Here is a 16,389-nt window from a genome sequence, read left to right as displayed (position 1 = left end):
CTGCTCCTTCCCTGCAGAGGCCCCGCTTCAAGTGCTGCATGGGATGTCTGAGCCCCAGAACTGTGGCTGAGCCCCCAGGCCATGCACTTGGGTCACAACAACCCCATGCCATGCTCCTGGCTTGGAAAAGAGTGGCCCAGCAGAACAGGACCTGGGGGTGCTAGCTGACAGCAGTGGAAGATCAGCCAGCAGTGTGCTCAGGTGGCCAAGAAGGCCACCAGCATTCTGGCCTGGATCAGCAAAGGTGTGGCCAGCAGGAGTGATTCTCCCCCTGTACTGGTGAGGCCACCCCTCAAATACTGGGTTCAGTTCTGGGCTTCTCCCTCGAAGGACATAGAAGGGTGAGGCAGGTCCAGACAAGGGCAACAAAGCTGGGCAAGGGTCTGGAGAACAGGGCTGGGGAGGAGCAGCTGAGGGAGCTGGGAGGAGAGGCTGTGGGGAGAGCTCATTGCTCTCTACAGCTCCCTGAAAGGAGGCTGAAGCCAGGTAGGGGTTGGTCTCTTCTCCCTCCACTCAGGTGGTAGGATGAAAGGAAATGGCTTGAAAATGTGCCAGGGGAGGGTTAGGTTGGGCATGAGGAAATTTTTCTTTGCTGCAAGAGTGTTTAGGCATTGGAACAGGCTGCTCAGGGAGGTGGTGGAGTCACCATCAAAAAACATGAGGACATGGCTCCTGGGACATGGTTTGATGGCCATGGTAGTGCTGGGTTGGCAATTGGACCTGATGGTCTTAGAAGGCTTCTTCAACTGTAATGACTCTGTGATTCTATCAAACCATGCCTGAGCCCCCAAACCACAACTGAGCTCCCCAACTGCCCCTGAGTCCCCAAACCATGCTTAAGCCCTCAAACCGTGGCTGAGCCTCCAAACCACACCTAAGCACCTCAAACCATATCCAAGACCCCAAATCACACTACAGCTCCCAAACTACCACACCCAACCCCCCAAACTACACCTGAGCCCTTCAGTCTGTGCTTGTGCCTCCTGAGGAACAGCAGCCTGAACACACCAGCACCAATGCAAAGTTCAGAGCAGAGCCCAGTCCCCAGGCAGCAGTGCAGGTAAAAAGAAGGGGAAAAGCTGTCAATATCTATTAAAAAGTGGCTTCCTAACCCTTGCTGTCAGGGTTGGTTCCTGGGGTAAGGCCAGCAGGGCTGCTCTCTGCTGCCATCCTAGGAGCAGGAGTCACCAGCTGGGTACCAGGGACTCAGCAGCTGGGTACCAGGGCTGAGATGCAGCAAGGATGAAAACTGTTAAGAGCAGTTTAGCTGCAACCTCTGGGAATCAGCACCTGGTTGCCACGCTGGGTAAGGAAAAGGCATCTTCTGGAGGGGTGGAAACAGCAGGCTCCTCCTGGGCTCACCCCACAGCTCTGGCACAGGAGCACTGGTGCTGGCTCAGCTGCTGTGGCTGTCCCCAGCCCACACAGGCTGCCAGCCCCAGCAAGAGCTTTCCAAAACTGCTCTTTAACAAAGGGGTTTGGCCACAGTTACTCAAGTTCTGTGGCCACCGTGGAGCCTGCTGCAAAATGGTTTTTATAAACACTTAAACCATTTGTAAACAAGGTTTCATAACTTGGCAGACAGGCTGAGTTTTGGTTCTTCTTCACCCAGAGAGGCTGCCATGCTGTCTCCAGAGCAGGGCCACCAGCTTCTGCCAGCCTGGAAGCTCAGCCAAGGGAAGCTGTGCTGAGTCCACCACTGCCGCCAGGCTGAGCAACATCTGTCTCCCGCCCTGGGATCGTGAAGCTCATCTGTTAGGAAGCCCAAGAAGCCAGCTCAGCAAGGAAAGGAGGCCCTCAGAGCGCTGCCACTTTGCTCTTTGCTGAGAGCCTGTTGTGAAAGAGAAGACAAAGCAGGATTAGAAGTGGGACGAACACGTCACTGCTGGAGAGACCCAAAGCAAAGAGATGTTTGCTGCTCTGACAGAGCTCACCAGAAACGACCCCCGGGGACAGGCTTGTGGGAGCTTTGCAGAAAAGGTGCCTGAAGCAGGGGCAAAACCCACTGCTAAGTACACACCTGCTGAGGCTTCGCCCTCGGCACCGCCCTGATGCACCACCTGAAAAGGCAGAAGAAAACCACGTATGAGTGCCTGCCTCCTGCCCAGCAGCCAGCCAGGGAGCCCAGCCATGGGCTGGGGCTTCTGTCCTCACCCTCATCCCCTCCAGGAGACTCAAGCACCCATGGGTGCTGCATCTCTGAGCCACGTGGCTTCAACACCACCATCCAGCAGCTGCTCAACATCATAGAATCATCCAGGTGGGAAGGGACCTCCAAATCTCACCCAGTCCAACCCCTCTGCAAGCAGCAGGAGCCATCCTCAACTACATCAGATTGCCCAGAGTCCTCTCCAGCCTCACCCTGAGTATCTCCAGGGATGGGGCCCCAACCACCTTCCTGGGCAACCAGTTCTAGTGCTCAACCAACATCCTGCTGTCCCAGCCCTCTGCTCCTATCCCATCCCATCCCACTCCCATCCCCAGAGCAGCAGCTGCACAAGTGCTCATGTCTCTCCCTCACCCTTTCCCTGGGCATAACTCCTTGCCCATGTCCTTCAGGTGTTCCATACCTCTGGCAGAGGTTGCCAAGTGTCACATTTTATCACAAACCTCTACCAGAAGCAGCAGGAATTAAGCTGATCGCTGTGGGTACTTTCTGACCTTGCTGCTTATCTGTAGCCCCTTGCCCAACTTTTCCTCACTATTTCAGTCTGCTCCCTTCACTCGCAGGGTTTTTGAAGTTTTAGTGCAGCCAGCCAGGTGTGAACAGGCAGGATTTCAACCAGAGCCCAGGGCACACCTTCAGCCATTTATCTAACAAAACACAGCAGTGAGCCCCCAGACTGAAATGCCAATCCAGGACAGGGCAGAAGTGCCCTGAATCCCTCACGACATTGCCATCTTCTGCTTGGGGACTATATAGAAAGAACCAGCACCTAGCTATTACCTGATGCTTTGCAAAGTCCCCAGGGAAGGGCTCTGGAGCTTCTTGCTCTCCTCTGCCTGGTCCAAGGAGAGGTATCTCAGGGCAAAACTCGGGATAGGGTGTCTGAGGGGGGCATGGGGTTGCCCTCAGCTGCGTTGTACTTGCACATTCTTTATCCTCTGCATCCCCTCCTGTCATTGCATCCCTCCCTGCACCTGCATCCCTTCTTGCCACAGTGTGCTGGACTAGGCTGTGGCAGGCTGAGCAGAGCACAAGCCAGTGGCTCAGGCCAAGTCTAGGAAGAGGCACTGAGTGAGCAAAGGCAGGTGCTGAGCTGGGCAGAGACCCACGGCCCCTCCAGGGCCAGCAGAGGTGATTGCAAGGTGTAGCCCCCATGGCTCACCAGATAAGGAAGAAAAAGAGGTCACAAAGAGACCTCCCCTGGGCTTGGGGTAGCGCACAGAGGGGAACAGGGCAAAACCTGCTGTCCCCAGGGGCAGGAGGGAATGGCACATGGATACTGCCGCTGGCTTCACTGAAGGGATCCAGCAGATCCAGGCACCACGTTTTCTCTTGAGCTGCTGCCTGCTAGGGAAGCACTGATGCAAAACTGCTCTCTTTTCGCCGATTTATGTAGAGATGTGTGCTACTAAATCCTGCAAAACCCACCCTGAGGGCTGCACGCCTGCAGCTGGAATAGCCCCAGCCCCTTCACGCTGCCCGCGGGAGAGCTGCTGCTCTGAAGGCTTCCACCCGCGGGTGGGCTGCACATCCTGGGCCCGGGGGACAGCAGTGGGACGTTGGGAGCCGTCCCATTCCAGCCCACTGCAAGCCCCTGCCAGCTCCCAGAGGCAGTGGGACCTGCCGGGGGGCAGCTGGTGCTGGATGCCTCACTCACCCCACGCTGCGCGGCTGCCCGGTGCAGCCCGAGCGGGCTGCCGGGGGCTGCTCCCTTGGCTCTCAGCAGCCGAAGCGGTTGCACACGGAGCTGCCATCTGCCCGGGCCTGCCTCATTACGCTCCCAAGCGCCGACCGCGCTGCAAACGTGCCCGCGGCCTCCCTGCGCGTCTCCTCCCGGCAGAGTCGGGGGCGGCTGCACCGTCCCGTCCCCGTCCTCGCTGGGAGCGGGCGCGGAGGCTCCGTCCCGCTCCCCGGCGTGAGGGTCTCTGCATACAAGGGACGCTCGGCGGGCCGCAGGGCTGCGCCGGCGCTGGAAGGCTCAGCCCTTGCAGGCTTTGTGCCGAGCAGCTGGGGGGGGCGCGGCGGCGGCGGCTCCCTGCGGCGGCTCCCTCAGCCCGCCTGAGCCTCCCCGGCCGTGACGCAGCTCCGCAGCCAGCGCCTGCGAGAGTCCAGCCCCGAGCGCGGCGCAGAAAATGGTGGCGGCGGCTCCTCGGCAGCCCCGCTGGCAGGGGCTGCTCCCTCGCATCGCTCACGGCTCCTGCTCCTCTGCCCGCAGCGCTGCAGCTGCGGAAAGCGTCCCGCCATGCCCGTGCTGGGCTCCCCCTGCCCACCGCCTTTGAGCACTCCCCGGGGATGTGCAAGAGGCGCCGAGTTTGTGGCAGGCAGGGATCGTCGCTAGCCGTTGGCAACAGAGTGGCACCGTCTGCCAGGCCAGCCCGGGGAGCAGCCGCCATGCTTCAGCTGCTGGCAGCGAGCGGGGCCGGCAGCGCGGCCGCACGGGCACCCGAACGGCAAACGTCCGCAGCTTCACTCTCGCCTCGGAGGTGGGTCCTGAGCTATCGGTCACATCCACGCCGAGCCGGCTGAGCGCCACCACCTTTACTGACCAGCTCTTCCTCTGGCAACGAGAAGGCTCCTTTCTCACAGAGCCCTTTGGCCTTCACAACGCACACCAAGCCCCCAGCCTTGGGCACCTTGTCCCGGACGCTGCCACCTCCAGGGCAGTGCTGGGACCCAAAGAGCAGCTTCACGGCAAGTAGTTGGCTTCAGCTGCTACACTCGGAGCCCTTTTGCGGGTCACTAACAGGGAACCTTCAGGCCACCACCAGGAACATGGCACCGACCCCGTACCGCCCGATGCCAGCGCGGAGCTGCAGCAGAGGTAACACAACCAGAGAGGACCACCAACAAAACACAAACCAGCAGCACCAACGCCTGCCTGCTCAGGACCGAGCTGCTGCCCAGAGCAGCCTGCCTACACAGCAGTAACGTTAGGAAAGGATGTTAACGTCTCATTAGCACAACAAAAAGGCCCGCGTGATAGCATCACAGAACCGTTTTGGTGATAAAAGCCTCTGAGATCACTGAGGCCGATCCCTGACTCTGCTAAGGCTGGTACTACACCACGTCCCTCAGCACCACGTCTCTATCTCTGAAACACGCCCAGGGGTAGGGTTTCAACCACCTTCCGTGAGCAGCCTGTTCCAGTGGTTGAGAACCCTTTCAGTCAAGATTCTTCTAAGTGTCCAACTTAAACCTGCCCTGGTGCTATTTCCTCTCATCCTATTACTCATTACTAGGCAGAAGCACCCAAACTCTCCCCTCCTGCCTCCAGCCCCCCTTTCAAGTGAGCTGTGGAGCACACAGAGGACACAGCAGAAGACACTTGCTGATGTCTGCACCCATGGTGCAGGCTGTTCCGCAGGAGCAAGGCACCGCCTGGTCCTTCTGCAGCAGTACCGAGTCTGTACCAGGGCCAGTGCTGTTCAGGATGATCGGAGCTGTAAAGAAAACTCCCACTTACTGGGACAGTTTATGCTCAGCTGGCATTCCAAACCCTGCAAGCAGCTGGGGTTGATCCTTCTCCTCTTTAAACAACCGCCCCTGTTCCTTCTGCTAAACCATCTCGCATCTGAACATGGAGATGAAGTGAGAAGGCCAAGGCGTGACCCCAAGCAAGAGCAGCATCCCACAGCAGCAGCATCGAGGTGGTAGGGTGGCCTTCTTCTCCAGCTCCCAGGAGGACAGCGTGGCAAACTCCCATCGCCTTCGTTGGGTGTAGGAAAACTACTCTTTACAAGAAGTGGCTTAAAAAGATCTCTGACAAAAAAGGCATACAGGATTTTATACTAAAAGAATAAAGATTTTTATTAAGCACTGTAAGTTGCATTCAATAGCCTTCAAATACACCACACCACAATCCATCTACAACCAATCAAACCCAACAGTAGTTCATTCTTGCACAATCCATGAGTTGGGGCAGAACTCCCTTCAACTTACATTAAGATACCTACTTAGCTCTTGCGGGCAGGGAATGGGGAATTACACCTCATTTCTGATCACTAATGTGTGATGAAGAGCATCAGGAGAATTATATGAAAACGAATATAAAGAAATGATTCTGATTTTGAAGTACATTTAAGTTTGGAAACACTAACAAAAACATCAAAATGATACAGGTATATTTGCTTATACTAAATCCTTGATGGGAAAGTTCTCAAGAACAAGCCATTTGTTTCCTGCTACAGAAGGGGGGTAACTTTTTTTTTTTTTAATGAAGATCAAAGCATATTATTATTATTATTATTTTTTTTTTGTTTTTCCACAGAATTTCATATTTGCTAATATGAAGGCATAAAACAGCAACAGAGAACAATAATGCATACAGCAATGAGTACACCAGGGTAACGTTGATATTCAAAACGGCTAGATAACTCTTTTTTTTGTGTTTTTTTTTACTTCTCTCAAAACTTTTTTTTTTTTTTTGTTTAGAATAAATGCAACAGAGGTCAATAATCACAAAATTTTAAAGGTTAGAGCAAGATCAGTCAATGACTAAACATAGTTAACATCTTTTATAGGACTATTACTGATTATTAGCTTTTTGTTGTTTTGCGAATGGGCACAGTACTTGTAAGAATGGAAGAAAGAGGACAAGAACATGCATAATATTAACTACACACTTTAAAAATCATGAACCATGCAGAAGTTTAGCTCAAATAGTAGTACTAATGGTCTACGTCTGATTTCCAAAACCACATAGTTCATTGATCACGGATGCATGGTATTAGTCACAAAAAAGTTTCCCAACACATTGGTGTTTGTATTTCTTATTATTTGCTTTTGTTTTGTTTTGAAAGGTCGTTTGCGCATCGTCTGTGGTTTGGAGGTTTTATCTCTCCGTTTAAAAACCTCGCTTGTTAAAAGCATGTATGATGCACACTGAAAAAACCAGCAGAGCTGCTGCAAGAATGCTGGAGAATTGGTTGTTTCCAGAGTTTTGAACACAAAAAAAAAAACCAACCCCAAAACTAAAACCAAACAAACAAAAAAAAAAGGAAAACAAAAATAAACCACGGCAACGGTGAGGAAATTGAAAGAAAGAATGAAAAAAAAATAACCCTAACCAACCCCCCCCCTAAAAAATAAAAACTAAAACCAAAATGTGGTTGTGCCTTTCCCCTCCCCTCCCCCCCCCCCCACGATCATGAAATCAAAGCCTTAAAGAAAGCTTTATTGTGACACAGTAATGCGAAAAAAAAACATAAAGGAAAACCCAAAATGAAACAAAAAACCAACCCAAATATAATGGCATACATATGGTGCCAAGTACTTAAAAAAAAAAAAGAAGTATAGTTGAAGCTATATATACTTAAAGACTGCCAAAATTTTGTTTTCTTTATAGTTCCAAAGAAAAACCAAAAAACAACCTACAAGCTTTTGTCATAACCAGTTTAAACTTTATGTATACTTCATTTTAAGTGCGGGAGTCAAATGCTCTTCATTCTCTTTCTCTCTCTCTCTCTCTCTCTTTTTTTTTTTGTGTTTTTTTTTTCTTTTATTGTAGCATTTTGACTACAACTGGTTAAAACTAAAAAAAAAAAATCAAAATCAAAAACAAAAAACCAAAACAATTGTGTTGTTTTAAATCTCTGACGTCCAAGAGGGATCCGAATTTCCAAAGTCCTCATTTTTCTCTTACGGAAAGGAAAAAATGTACGTAACTGTAGGCTCTCTTTCTTTCCAGATATTCCTAATCCTGACCCTTCCCAACATCCTTCACCCTCTATAAAAAATAAGTTTACTCTTCTTTTTTTAAGACAGTGGCCTCAAGAGCATCATCTTTATGGCAAACACTGTCTGCATTTAGTGCATTTAAGTGAGGATTTGTATTGCACATTTTAGAGTCATTACTCAAGGCACTTTCAGACTGATTGGAAGCCCTGATGTCTCCTGTGTTCCCATTCATCTGGGAAGCTGGTTTTTCCTCATTCACAACTCCATTTTCAGCCAGGGATCCATCTGAAGACACAATTGAGGATTTAGATTCCTCTGATTTTGACTTAAGTTCTTTGGCTACTTCTTCTGCTGAAGCAGCATAAGGAGGTTTGCCCTAGTTTTTGAAAGAAGAAGACAATTACTGGAGATCCGCGTCCCGGTACAACCACACCATTCACAGCCAGCATGCAGGGTGCACAAACATCACAAGCCACTACTGACCAGTGTGGACTGCTGCAATGAGAAGTGGCAGACAGAATAAACAGCAGAGCACAGAGGAGAAAGACTTCTCAGGATTTCTGAGGGCCTTCCAGCCAGGCCTTTTGCTGCTCCTCCTGTGGTCAAATGCCCCTTGCTAACTTTGATGCTTCAACGCATCTGGAAACGCCAACACTGGGAATCAATATAGAGCTTAACTCTGCTTCTTGGTTCACACAGAGCATGATTTAATGATTACAGGTGACTCAAGTACAACCCAAAACCTTTTTTTGTTTTTCTAGACAGCTTTTAAACAGGTGCAGAAGTTCCATGCAATATTATCTACACTGGTCTAGATGCTCCAGGTGTTAGGCAAATGGCTTCATACAAAAAGCACACGGTAGGATCTTACAAGACTGAGCACAGCCATCAAAACCAGCTCTGGGCAGCATCAGAAGCCGTATTTAGTTTGTAAGTGTATCTGCAACAATGACTCTTAGCATTCCAGAATCATGGTAGGCTTTAAATACCCCCACACAATCAGCAGGTTTGGTTGCTGTGAAGCACCGTCCTTCATGGTCATGCTGTTACCAAAGTCAAGAGCTAAGACATGACTTAAGGTGAAGAAGTCTTTTACACCTCAAACAACAGCAACTAGTGTCCTAGGGCAACCATCTTCACTTTCACACACTAGACACAGCCTGGCTTAGGCCTTCTCTGAACTGCTGGGAGATCACTGCAGGTGACAGCTGTTGGCCTCTTGTACTCCCAAAGGCCACACACACTGTGCAGTAACCCTGCCGAGGTGTGACTGGTGCATGAGGACAGTGACTGCCCACCACGTGTAAATGTTCTTGCCAGGCTTTACCAAGTGTTCAGACCAAAGCCAAAAGTCTTCTCTTGTGAAACACCAGGCATGGCTTTTATGTGGAATAATCACAAACTGCTGCTTTCAGTCAGGTTCTCCAACCTGTCTTCCTGTCAGCTCACAGTGAGCATCAAGAAAGCCACTGCAGGGAGGATCTTGGTGTAAACGCCTGAATCTGGCCCTGCACAGGCACCTTTCCCTCAGTGGCCCAGGTCTGTGAACAGGGAAGTACACTGGTGCCAGTTGGTCTGAACTGGTATCAAAATCTACTTGTCATGCATTGAGTTTCCCAAGCTCTCCCTGCCACACGCATGTCACTTCACCTTTTCTCCTTGCCTGCAAAAGGAACAGACACCAGCTCTAGCACAGTGTCTTGGTGACCCCCCCAGGAGCTCAGAGGCAGTCAGCACAGATGACACTTTGCTTCCTTCTCCCTATCACAGGCATGACTTCAGACCCAGATCCCTGCGATCACAATTATTTACCATCCAAATCCCATTAATTAAAATGTGAATACCCAAACTTGCTGACTGTCTGCCAAGACTAACCACCCTCCACCTCAGGTACTATTCCAACTGTGTGTAAACCTGTAGTAAGCCTAGAACATCTGAGAACTCCTTTTCAGGGCTTTCTCTATTTCCCAGGTGAAGGTATGTGGTACTTTCTAATTGCCACAGTGGTTTCTTCTCTATTTAAAGTAAAGGATGTAAAGGCATAGGGTACATTGGTAGACATCAATTTCTGGGTACACAGATTATACAACAAGGAAGAGGAGCATTTGAATTTTTACACAGCAAGTTTTACTTGAAGTTAATAGTTGCTTCATTATCCACTGGAGAAGTTTCCTTCTCTTACTGTCTGATACCTGCAAACACCTCCTACTCTTCTACACTAATGTCTCCGTGACAAATTGCACATCCATAGGATATATTTATAGGGAAAAAAGTTTTCCACCTATTTACTACCCACTCAACCATTACCACTGGGACTTGAATCAGCATTCAGAACTGCAGAGCAGCAAGAACAATGGAAAAGGGAGGAAAACAGAACTCTGAAGCAATTGGCATTTAATAAGAAACAGCAGTTTGCTTCAGCTGGTTTTAAAGGATCCATGGAAAAGACAAACCCCCACGATCCACAGACGTTTCATTACTGAAATGAAACTCTGTGCTCATGGGGGCAAAGACTTGTTATTTCCTACAAGTTCAGAATAAGTTCTTTATCTTTGGAGCCATGCAGCTACAAAGATCCTTCTACTGCTACTAATTTTTCTCCATGAGGTCAGGTGGAGCTCCCAGAAAAGAGCCTGGGAAGGAGTAGGGGAGGGACCAGAAAGGCCTGATTTGTTTCAGCTTTGTGTTTCTCCCATTTTCCTGCATTTTCTGCTAATCCCAGGGCTGGTCAGACCTGTGCAAGCACAGCCTTCACATCAAAAGAAGTTTTCCCACATCTCTCTTTATAACCAAGGTTTGCTTAAAATTGAGATGCAACTCTAGCCTGTCATCCATCACTGCTGGTGCAGCTTCCAGCTTCAACACGCAGGCAAGATCACTGCAAGGAACACTTTTATCTTGTCAGTATTAGCTGGTCTGAAGTCCACACCATACTAGCCTGCAAACTAGAGTGTTGTGAGGTCAGGCACAGGGCTTTATTACCTGAATTGCTCCCTGGCTTTTATAACCTCTCCCATAGTACCTTCCGCCTCTTCCAAAAGTTCTTATCACTGGAGTGGAAATAACTCCTCTAGGACGCCTGTAAGATGTGAGGAGAAGGGAGAGAGAAGAACACAGATCAGCTTCAGTTAAAACTGCTTCAAATTCAGTTTGCTGGAAGATATTTTTTCCCTAGCTTTACTGTCAAGTGACTAACATTCCCATCTTTACAGAAGCAATGTGAGCAATCCAGAATTACAGGGTTCTGCTGCTTGCAAGTGCATGAAACCTAACAGACCTTTTGTTTTCGTACCAGTAAGATGACTATTTCTACATTTCACTCTTTAAAAGAACAATAAATGAATACTTTCAAGCTCTGCAAAAACATTTTCAGTGTCAGATTACCCTTATGGTGCTTCAAAAACAGAGCTCATAATACTTTCTCTTTAAAAACTACAAAGCAATTGGAACCATTCATAAGGCCATTTCTCCCATTTAATAACACATCCCACGTTAGAGACATGCCAGACAGAAGAAAGCAGATAAAAGAAAATTAGACAAAATACAAAATTGCTTCAGTTTTGATGGGAGAATACAAAATTATCTAAGAACCTGAGGGGAAAAGGAGGCTTAAGCCAGATCTGACATAGCAATTTATCAAGTTTGGATGCTTTCAAATGGAGACTTCCAACCAGGACACATCAAGTAGTGGCTTTTTCATTTGATTCAATAAAGATTAGATCAGATCAAAACAAAACTTCATTCAACTAAAACTATTTTAATGCCATCAACTGCAGAAACTCAGCTTCCTTATCCTTATGTCAAGGACTGCCTCTCACCTAGAAGGTCTTTCTGTTTTGGCTCCCAGAAACACAGAACTGCTCTGCTTTGCTCCTTAATTCACTGCCCCATACCAGAAGGTCCCAGCACCAACACTGACGTCTCTCAAGCTGGCACAGAGTGGCCAACTGCTGCATCCAGCCCCAGTTTCTAAGCTGTGTGGGCTGCAATTGCCCAGGCTGTGACTCTGGCAACGCAGGGCAGACACAGTTCAACCGCATCTCATTTGCCATCTACCCAGCAACCTCACCAGCTGCCTGAGCTGTACTGAAACCTGCCTGAAGAGGAGGGAAGGTTTGCTGGACTGCTCCTACCCCTCTGCTGCTCTGCTGGGAAACCTGAGCTGACTCGGTGCAGAAACACCACTCTCTGCCATGGAGTCTTCTCACACGGGCTGCAGATTCCCACACTGAGCAGTAAGAAATTCAATACTGAGATTTAAAAGCAACAGTGAAGGATAAACAGGAAAGGGTTGTGTTTGACACTTTCACTCCCACTGCATTCCTTCCAAAGGTTTTAACAGGGCTTACCTATTCCACTTAGAATCATAGAATCAACCAGGTTGGAAGAGACCTTCAAGATCATCCAGTCTAACCTAGCACCCAGCCCTAGCCAATCAACTAGACCATGGCACTAAGTGCCTCATCCAGTCTTGTCCTGAACACCTCCAGGGATGGCAACTCCACCACCTCCCTATGCAGCCCATTCCAATGGCAACTTGCTTTTTAACAAGGTGAAAGTGTGCTCTTCAGAGAGCTGAATAAGATTTTTCCTACTCAGAAAAATCAGACTTAAATCCATTGATGGATCGAAGCCAGTAGAAAGCAGCTGGTCTGATTTCACACAAGAAGAACAACATCCAAGCTCCGTGTTGCACAGAATCAGTGGTGACATGGTGACAAAGCCTGACATGATCTCCTCAGCTCACATAGATAAAAAAATGAAACACAAGGCTGCAGGGCTAGGAGACGAATTGCAGGCCATGTCCTGTGCAGTCTCCTGGTGGAGTTCTTCCTGCCAACAAGGACCCCAGCCTTTAAGCTGCCTGGACTGAGAGCACCACCATCAGTGTGCCTTCCTAGCAAGTGTTATTTTTAGTACCAACTGGCACAACAACCACAATACAAACACACACACTCCAAAGAGAAGCTCCTGGCAGTAGTTTCTCCTTCTCTAATTTTAGTAATGCCTCATGTAAAGAATTTAACATCAGTGATGATCTGATGGAACCAGGAAGATCTGCCATTGACAGTCGTCCTGTCTTCCTGTCCTGAGGTGACAACTTGCACCCAAAGATAATGTCAGCTCTTTGATCTTCTGACTCCAAAGCTACTATTGGAGATCTCAGTTTCTTCATCACCAAGGTCCTTTCAGGAGCAGTTACATCCTTTCAGTGATCTGATCACTTCTCAGATAAGGAATGCTCTCAAATTAGGACCTTGCCAGTCTTAGTTCCCAACTACGAATATATATGGGTAAGCTTTTCTGTGCGGGAAGCCAATGGCACAGTACAAATGTAAGCAAGATCTGTGCCTCCAGACCATCACTTGGGGGCCTCAGCCAGACAGCAGTCAAAGCAGGTCACACTACATGACACAGGTGTGTTCCCAGACCGCATTTAACTGAAGAAAAGGAACAAGCTCTGTAGACAGGTTCTTCTGATCATGGATTCTCATAGAAACAGAACCTGGGAGCACTCACTAGCCTCATTTAAATGGTGACAAATGGCATTTCATCCACTGAAACTGAGAAGTCAAAATACCCAAAGGCACCTAGTGCCTCATCACCCAGCTTAGCTTAGCCCTGGTCTCTGCTGTTCCCCTGGAAGAGCACATGAGTCCCAGGACCCTGCTAGCCGGCACAATTAGCTAACAGTTGTCAGAAGCACCTAAACACTGGATGCTTATGGTCTGGCAACTGAATCCTGTTCTACAGAATCAAGTGTTCCTGACAAAATTCACTTCCCTCAAAACATGGACTCTGCTCTCACCCCAGTGCTGCTTTCCACTGAACCTTTTAGTCTTTGCTTGTGTTGTTCCTATCTCTCCCTGTACCCACACCAGAAGCTTCTTCCTATTCTCCCAGGGCTCCAGATTCAGCCATTTTCTCCCTTGGCCCACCAAGACAGACACTGCAGCTGCTGACTCTAGCACTATGCTTTATACTGCACATTTCATTTGATTAATGGACAGAGAGGCAATCATACAGTTTACACTTGCTCCTTCAGACTGCTGCTTCCTAGCTCAAGGCACAAATACCTACTCTGCTCCATTCCTTTAGCAGAGTTAAAGACAGACATAATATACAAATCACTTTACTTTGGGATTGTCTCCTCTAATAGATACAGTGCTAATTAAAGGTAAGGCACAGAATGATCAAGCCTATGGAAAAAAAACCCACAAAACAACCAAACCAAAAATCTTAAAAGTAAAGGCCTAGATAATTCTTGTAACAAAATATTTCCTTTTCAGCAATGTGCACCTGTAATTTCAGCTGCAGGGAAATGAAAAGGAAAGGCTGAAATTAATATTCTTTTAAGCACATCTCCCATCACAACTGTAGCATAGAACTATTAAACCTAGAAGCATCCTTCAGGTGTTTTCTGCTTCACAGAAGAATTGCATAATGAGGTTATTAAAAACTTTTATCATACAACTTAATAAATAAATGTTCTACCATGGCATAGGAAATGAGTGCTGAAAACAGTCTGGGTTTGGTGTAATGTATTTATTGATTCTATGGAAGAGAAAGCCCCCAGAATCACAGAATTAACCAGGTTGGAAGAGATCTCTAGGATCATAGAGTCCAACCTATCACCTAACCCTTCTAATTAACTAAACCATGGCACTAAGTGTCTCATCCAGCCTCCTCTTAAACACCTCCAGAGATGATGACTCCACCACCTCCCTGGGCAGCCCATTCCAATGCCAATCACTCCTGTGAAGATTTTCTTCCTAACATCCAGCCTAATCCTGCCCTGGTGCAGTTTGAGGCTGTCTCCTCCTCTTCTGTCACTGGGTGCCTGAGAGAAGAGACCAACCCCCACCTGGCTGTAACTTTCTTTCAGGTAGTTGTGGAGAGCAGTAAGGTCTCCCTTGAGCTTCCTCTCCACCAGGCTGAACAACCCCAGCTCCCTTAGCCTCTCCTCACAGCCCTACTCCAGCTCCCTTACCAGCCTTGGTGCCCTTCTCTGGACAGGTTTAAGCACCTCAACATCTTTCCTAAATTGAGGGACCCAGAACTGGACACAATACTCAAGGTGTGGCCTAACCAGTGCTGAGTACAGGAGCAGAATGACTTCCATGGTCCTGCTGAACCATCTTCTGCTGGAAGTCATCTTCTCCTGTCTGTGTATGCATGTGTCTCTCTGTGTGTATATATATATATATATATATAAAATTCAGAGTATGAATTTTACCTGCATATCAAAATGTTTACACTCATCTGAGTAACTAACTAAAACCATCTTAAAACCAATGAGCAGAACTTCTACTCTGGGTACAATTTACTTAATGCACATGTGCTTGCATGCAATTTCCAACGCCCCCCAGCTTCTCCCTGTTTTACTTTTCTGCCCCATCAGCAAACTGCACACTCCACAAGACTGCACTTACCCTCTGGCTGGGCCTCCCACAGACACAACCTGCAGAGGAAACGGTCCTCTACCCCCTCGTCCGCGTCTGCTTCCAGCCCAGTGGCCGACTACAGTGCCGGCAATTTCAAGTTTCCCTCCCTGAGAAGGAATAGGTTGGACTCCTGCACATAAAAGCAAAAGCAAACTTTGACCTTCACAATTGTAACATTAAAGTAACAAATACATGGGAAAATTGGGTTGCCAGATGGTATCATTTACACTGTTTCCTCTTTTGACACTGGCAGAGCCTCTCTCATTCTGCAGTCTTTCAGAAGTCTTTCTTTCCCCCCTTGTATCAATTCTGGAAAATGAAATGACCTTACATGAGCCCTTCACTTTCAGGAGCTAAAAATATACTTTAGAGAAGCATTAAAGAACTAAAGTGAAATTTTACAAGCTGTCTGAAGAGTGGTTTTTTTTTTCCCCTCTTGCATTCCTACAATTGTTTCAGTTGGAAAAGACCTTTAAGATCCTCAAGTCCAACCATTCTCTAACTCCACCACATCTGGTGTGTACTTATTGTAGAAGTGATTTTTGCAGGTTTAAAGGCACTTTTAGTGAACCCCAAGTTCAGCACAGGACACACAGACTGTAATTGCTATCATCAATTTACTAGGCAGATCTGTGCTACCAGAAGTTGGCATAAAAGTACAGCAGTGAAAGTGTAAAAGATAGAATTAGCCTTCCCCTACCAAGAAAGCAGCTAAAGTGGCAGTTGTCTACAATATAAATCCATTTTATACTCAAGTTGCTGTGTTTTGCCCTTAAAAATCAGCTCTGGGGCCTAACAGATTTCAAGAAAGCCAGGTAAGTGCAGCTGAGCCAGATGTTACTGGTGGGACCATCATCACTGAGAGGGTTAGGGACACAGCCTTGGTGCAGCTGTGATTAGACTTCAAAGATGAATACGCTAGGAACTTATTAAAGGCAAAAAGGTTCATGCTCCCCTGTCCAGACCTTCTGGCTTCCATGGCACATGGAGTACAGGGGCAAATTATTCACACAACCAAGCATTAAAGGGATGTTCGCCCTTAAGATAAAAGCTCAGAGGCCAGAAAGAACAGCTAAATCCATGGGAATTTTTTGACCATAC

General features: G+C 48.0%; 1 protein-coding gene and 1 long non-coding RNA gene across 4 annotated transcripts in view; both read right to left on the bottom strand.

The window, feature by feature from the left end:
* LOC135182199 (uncharacterized) lies at positions 1 to 4,178 on the bottom strand. The gene is made up of 3 exons (XR_010305092.1): positions 3,825 to 4,178; positions 2,021 to 2,060; positions 1 to 1,831 (listed from the first exon to the last, which is right to left on the bottom strand). It is a non-coding gene; the product is annotated as an uncharacterized LOC135182199 (long non-coding RNA).
* Positions 4,179 to 5,948: 1,770 nt separating this feature from the next.
* Positions 5,949 to 16,389, bottom strand: part of FAM120A (family with sequence similarity 120 member A) — a 59,078-nt gene continuing 48,637 nt past the window's right edge. For 2 of the 3 annotated variants that reach the window (XM_064156290.1, XM_064156291.1), the window contains 3 exons: positions 15,277 to 15,418; positions 10,826 to 10,922; positions 5,949 to 8,219 (listed from right to left, as the gene is read on the bottom strand). In XM_064156290.1, coding sequence (XP_064012360.1) covers positions 7,908 to 8,219; positions 10,826 to 10,922; positions 15,277 to 15,418 — 551 coding nt within the window. In that variant the 3' untranslated portion in view covers positions 5,949 to 7,907. Of the gene's footprint in view, positions 8,220 to 8,526; positions 9,507 to 10,825; positions 10,923 to 15,276; positions 15,419 to 16,389 lie in introns of those variants that run through there. The other variant, XM_064156293.1, reaches the window with a different exon arrangement.

The sequence above is a fragment of the Pogoniulus pusillus genome, chromosome 16 (genome assembly GCF_015220805.1).
Source record: "Pogoniulus pusillus isolate bPogPus1 chromosome 16, bPogPus1.pri, whole genome shotgun sequence".
In the NCBI taxonomy this organism is placed as follows: domain Eukaryota; kingdom Metazoa; phylum Chordata; class Aves; order Piciformes; family Lybiidae; genus Pogoniulus; species Pogoniulus pusillus.
The sequence above is the reverse complement of the archived record's forward strand: the minus strand, read 5'-3'. Positions and strand labels throughout refer to the sequence as shown.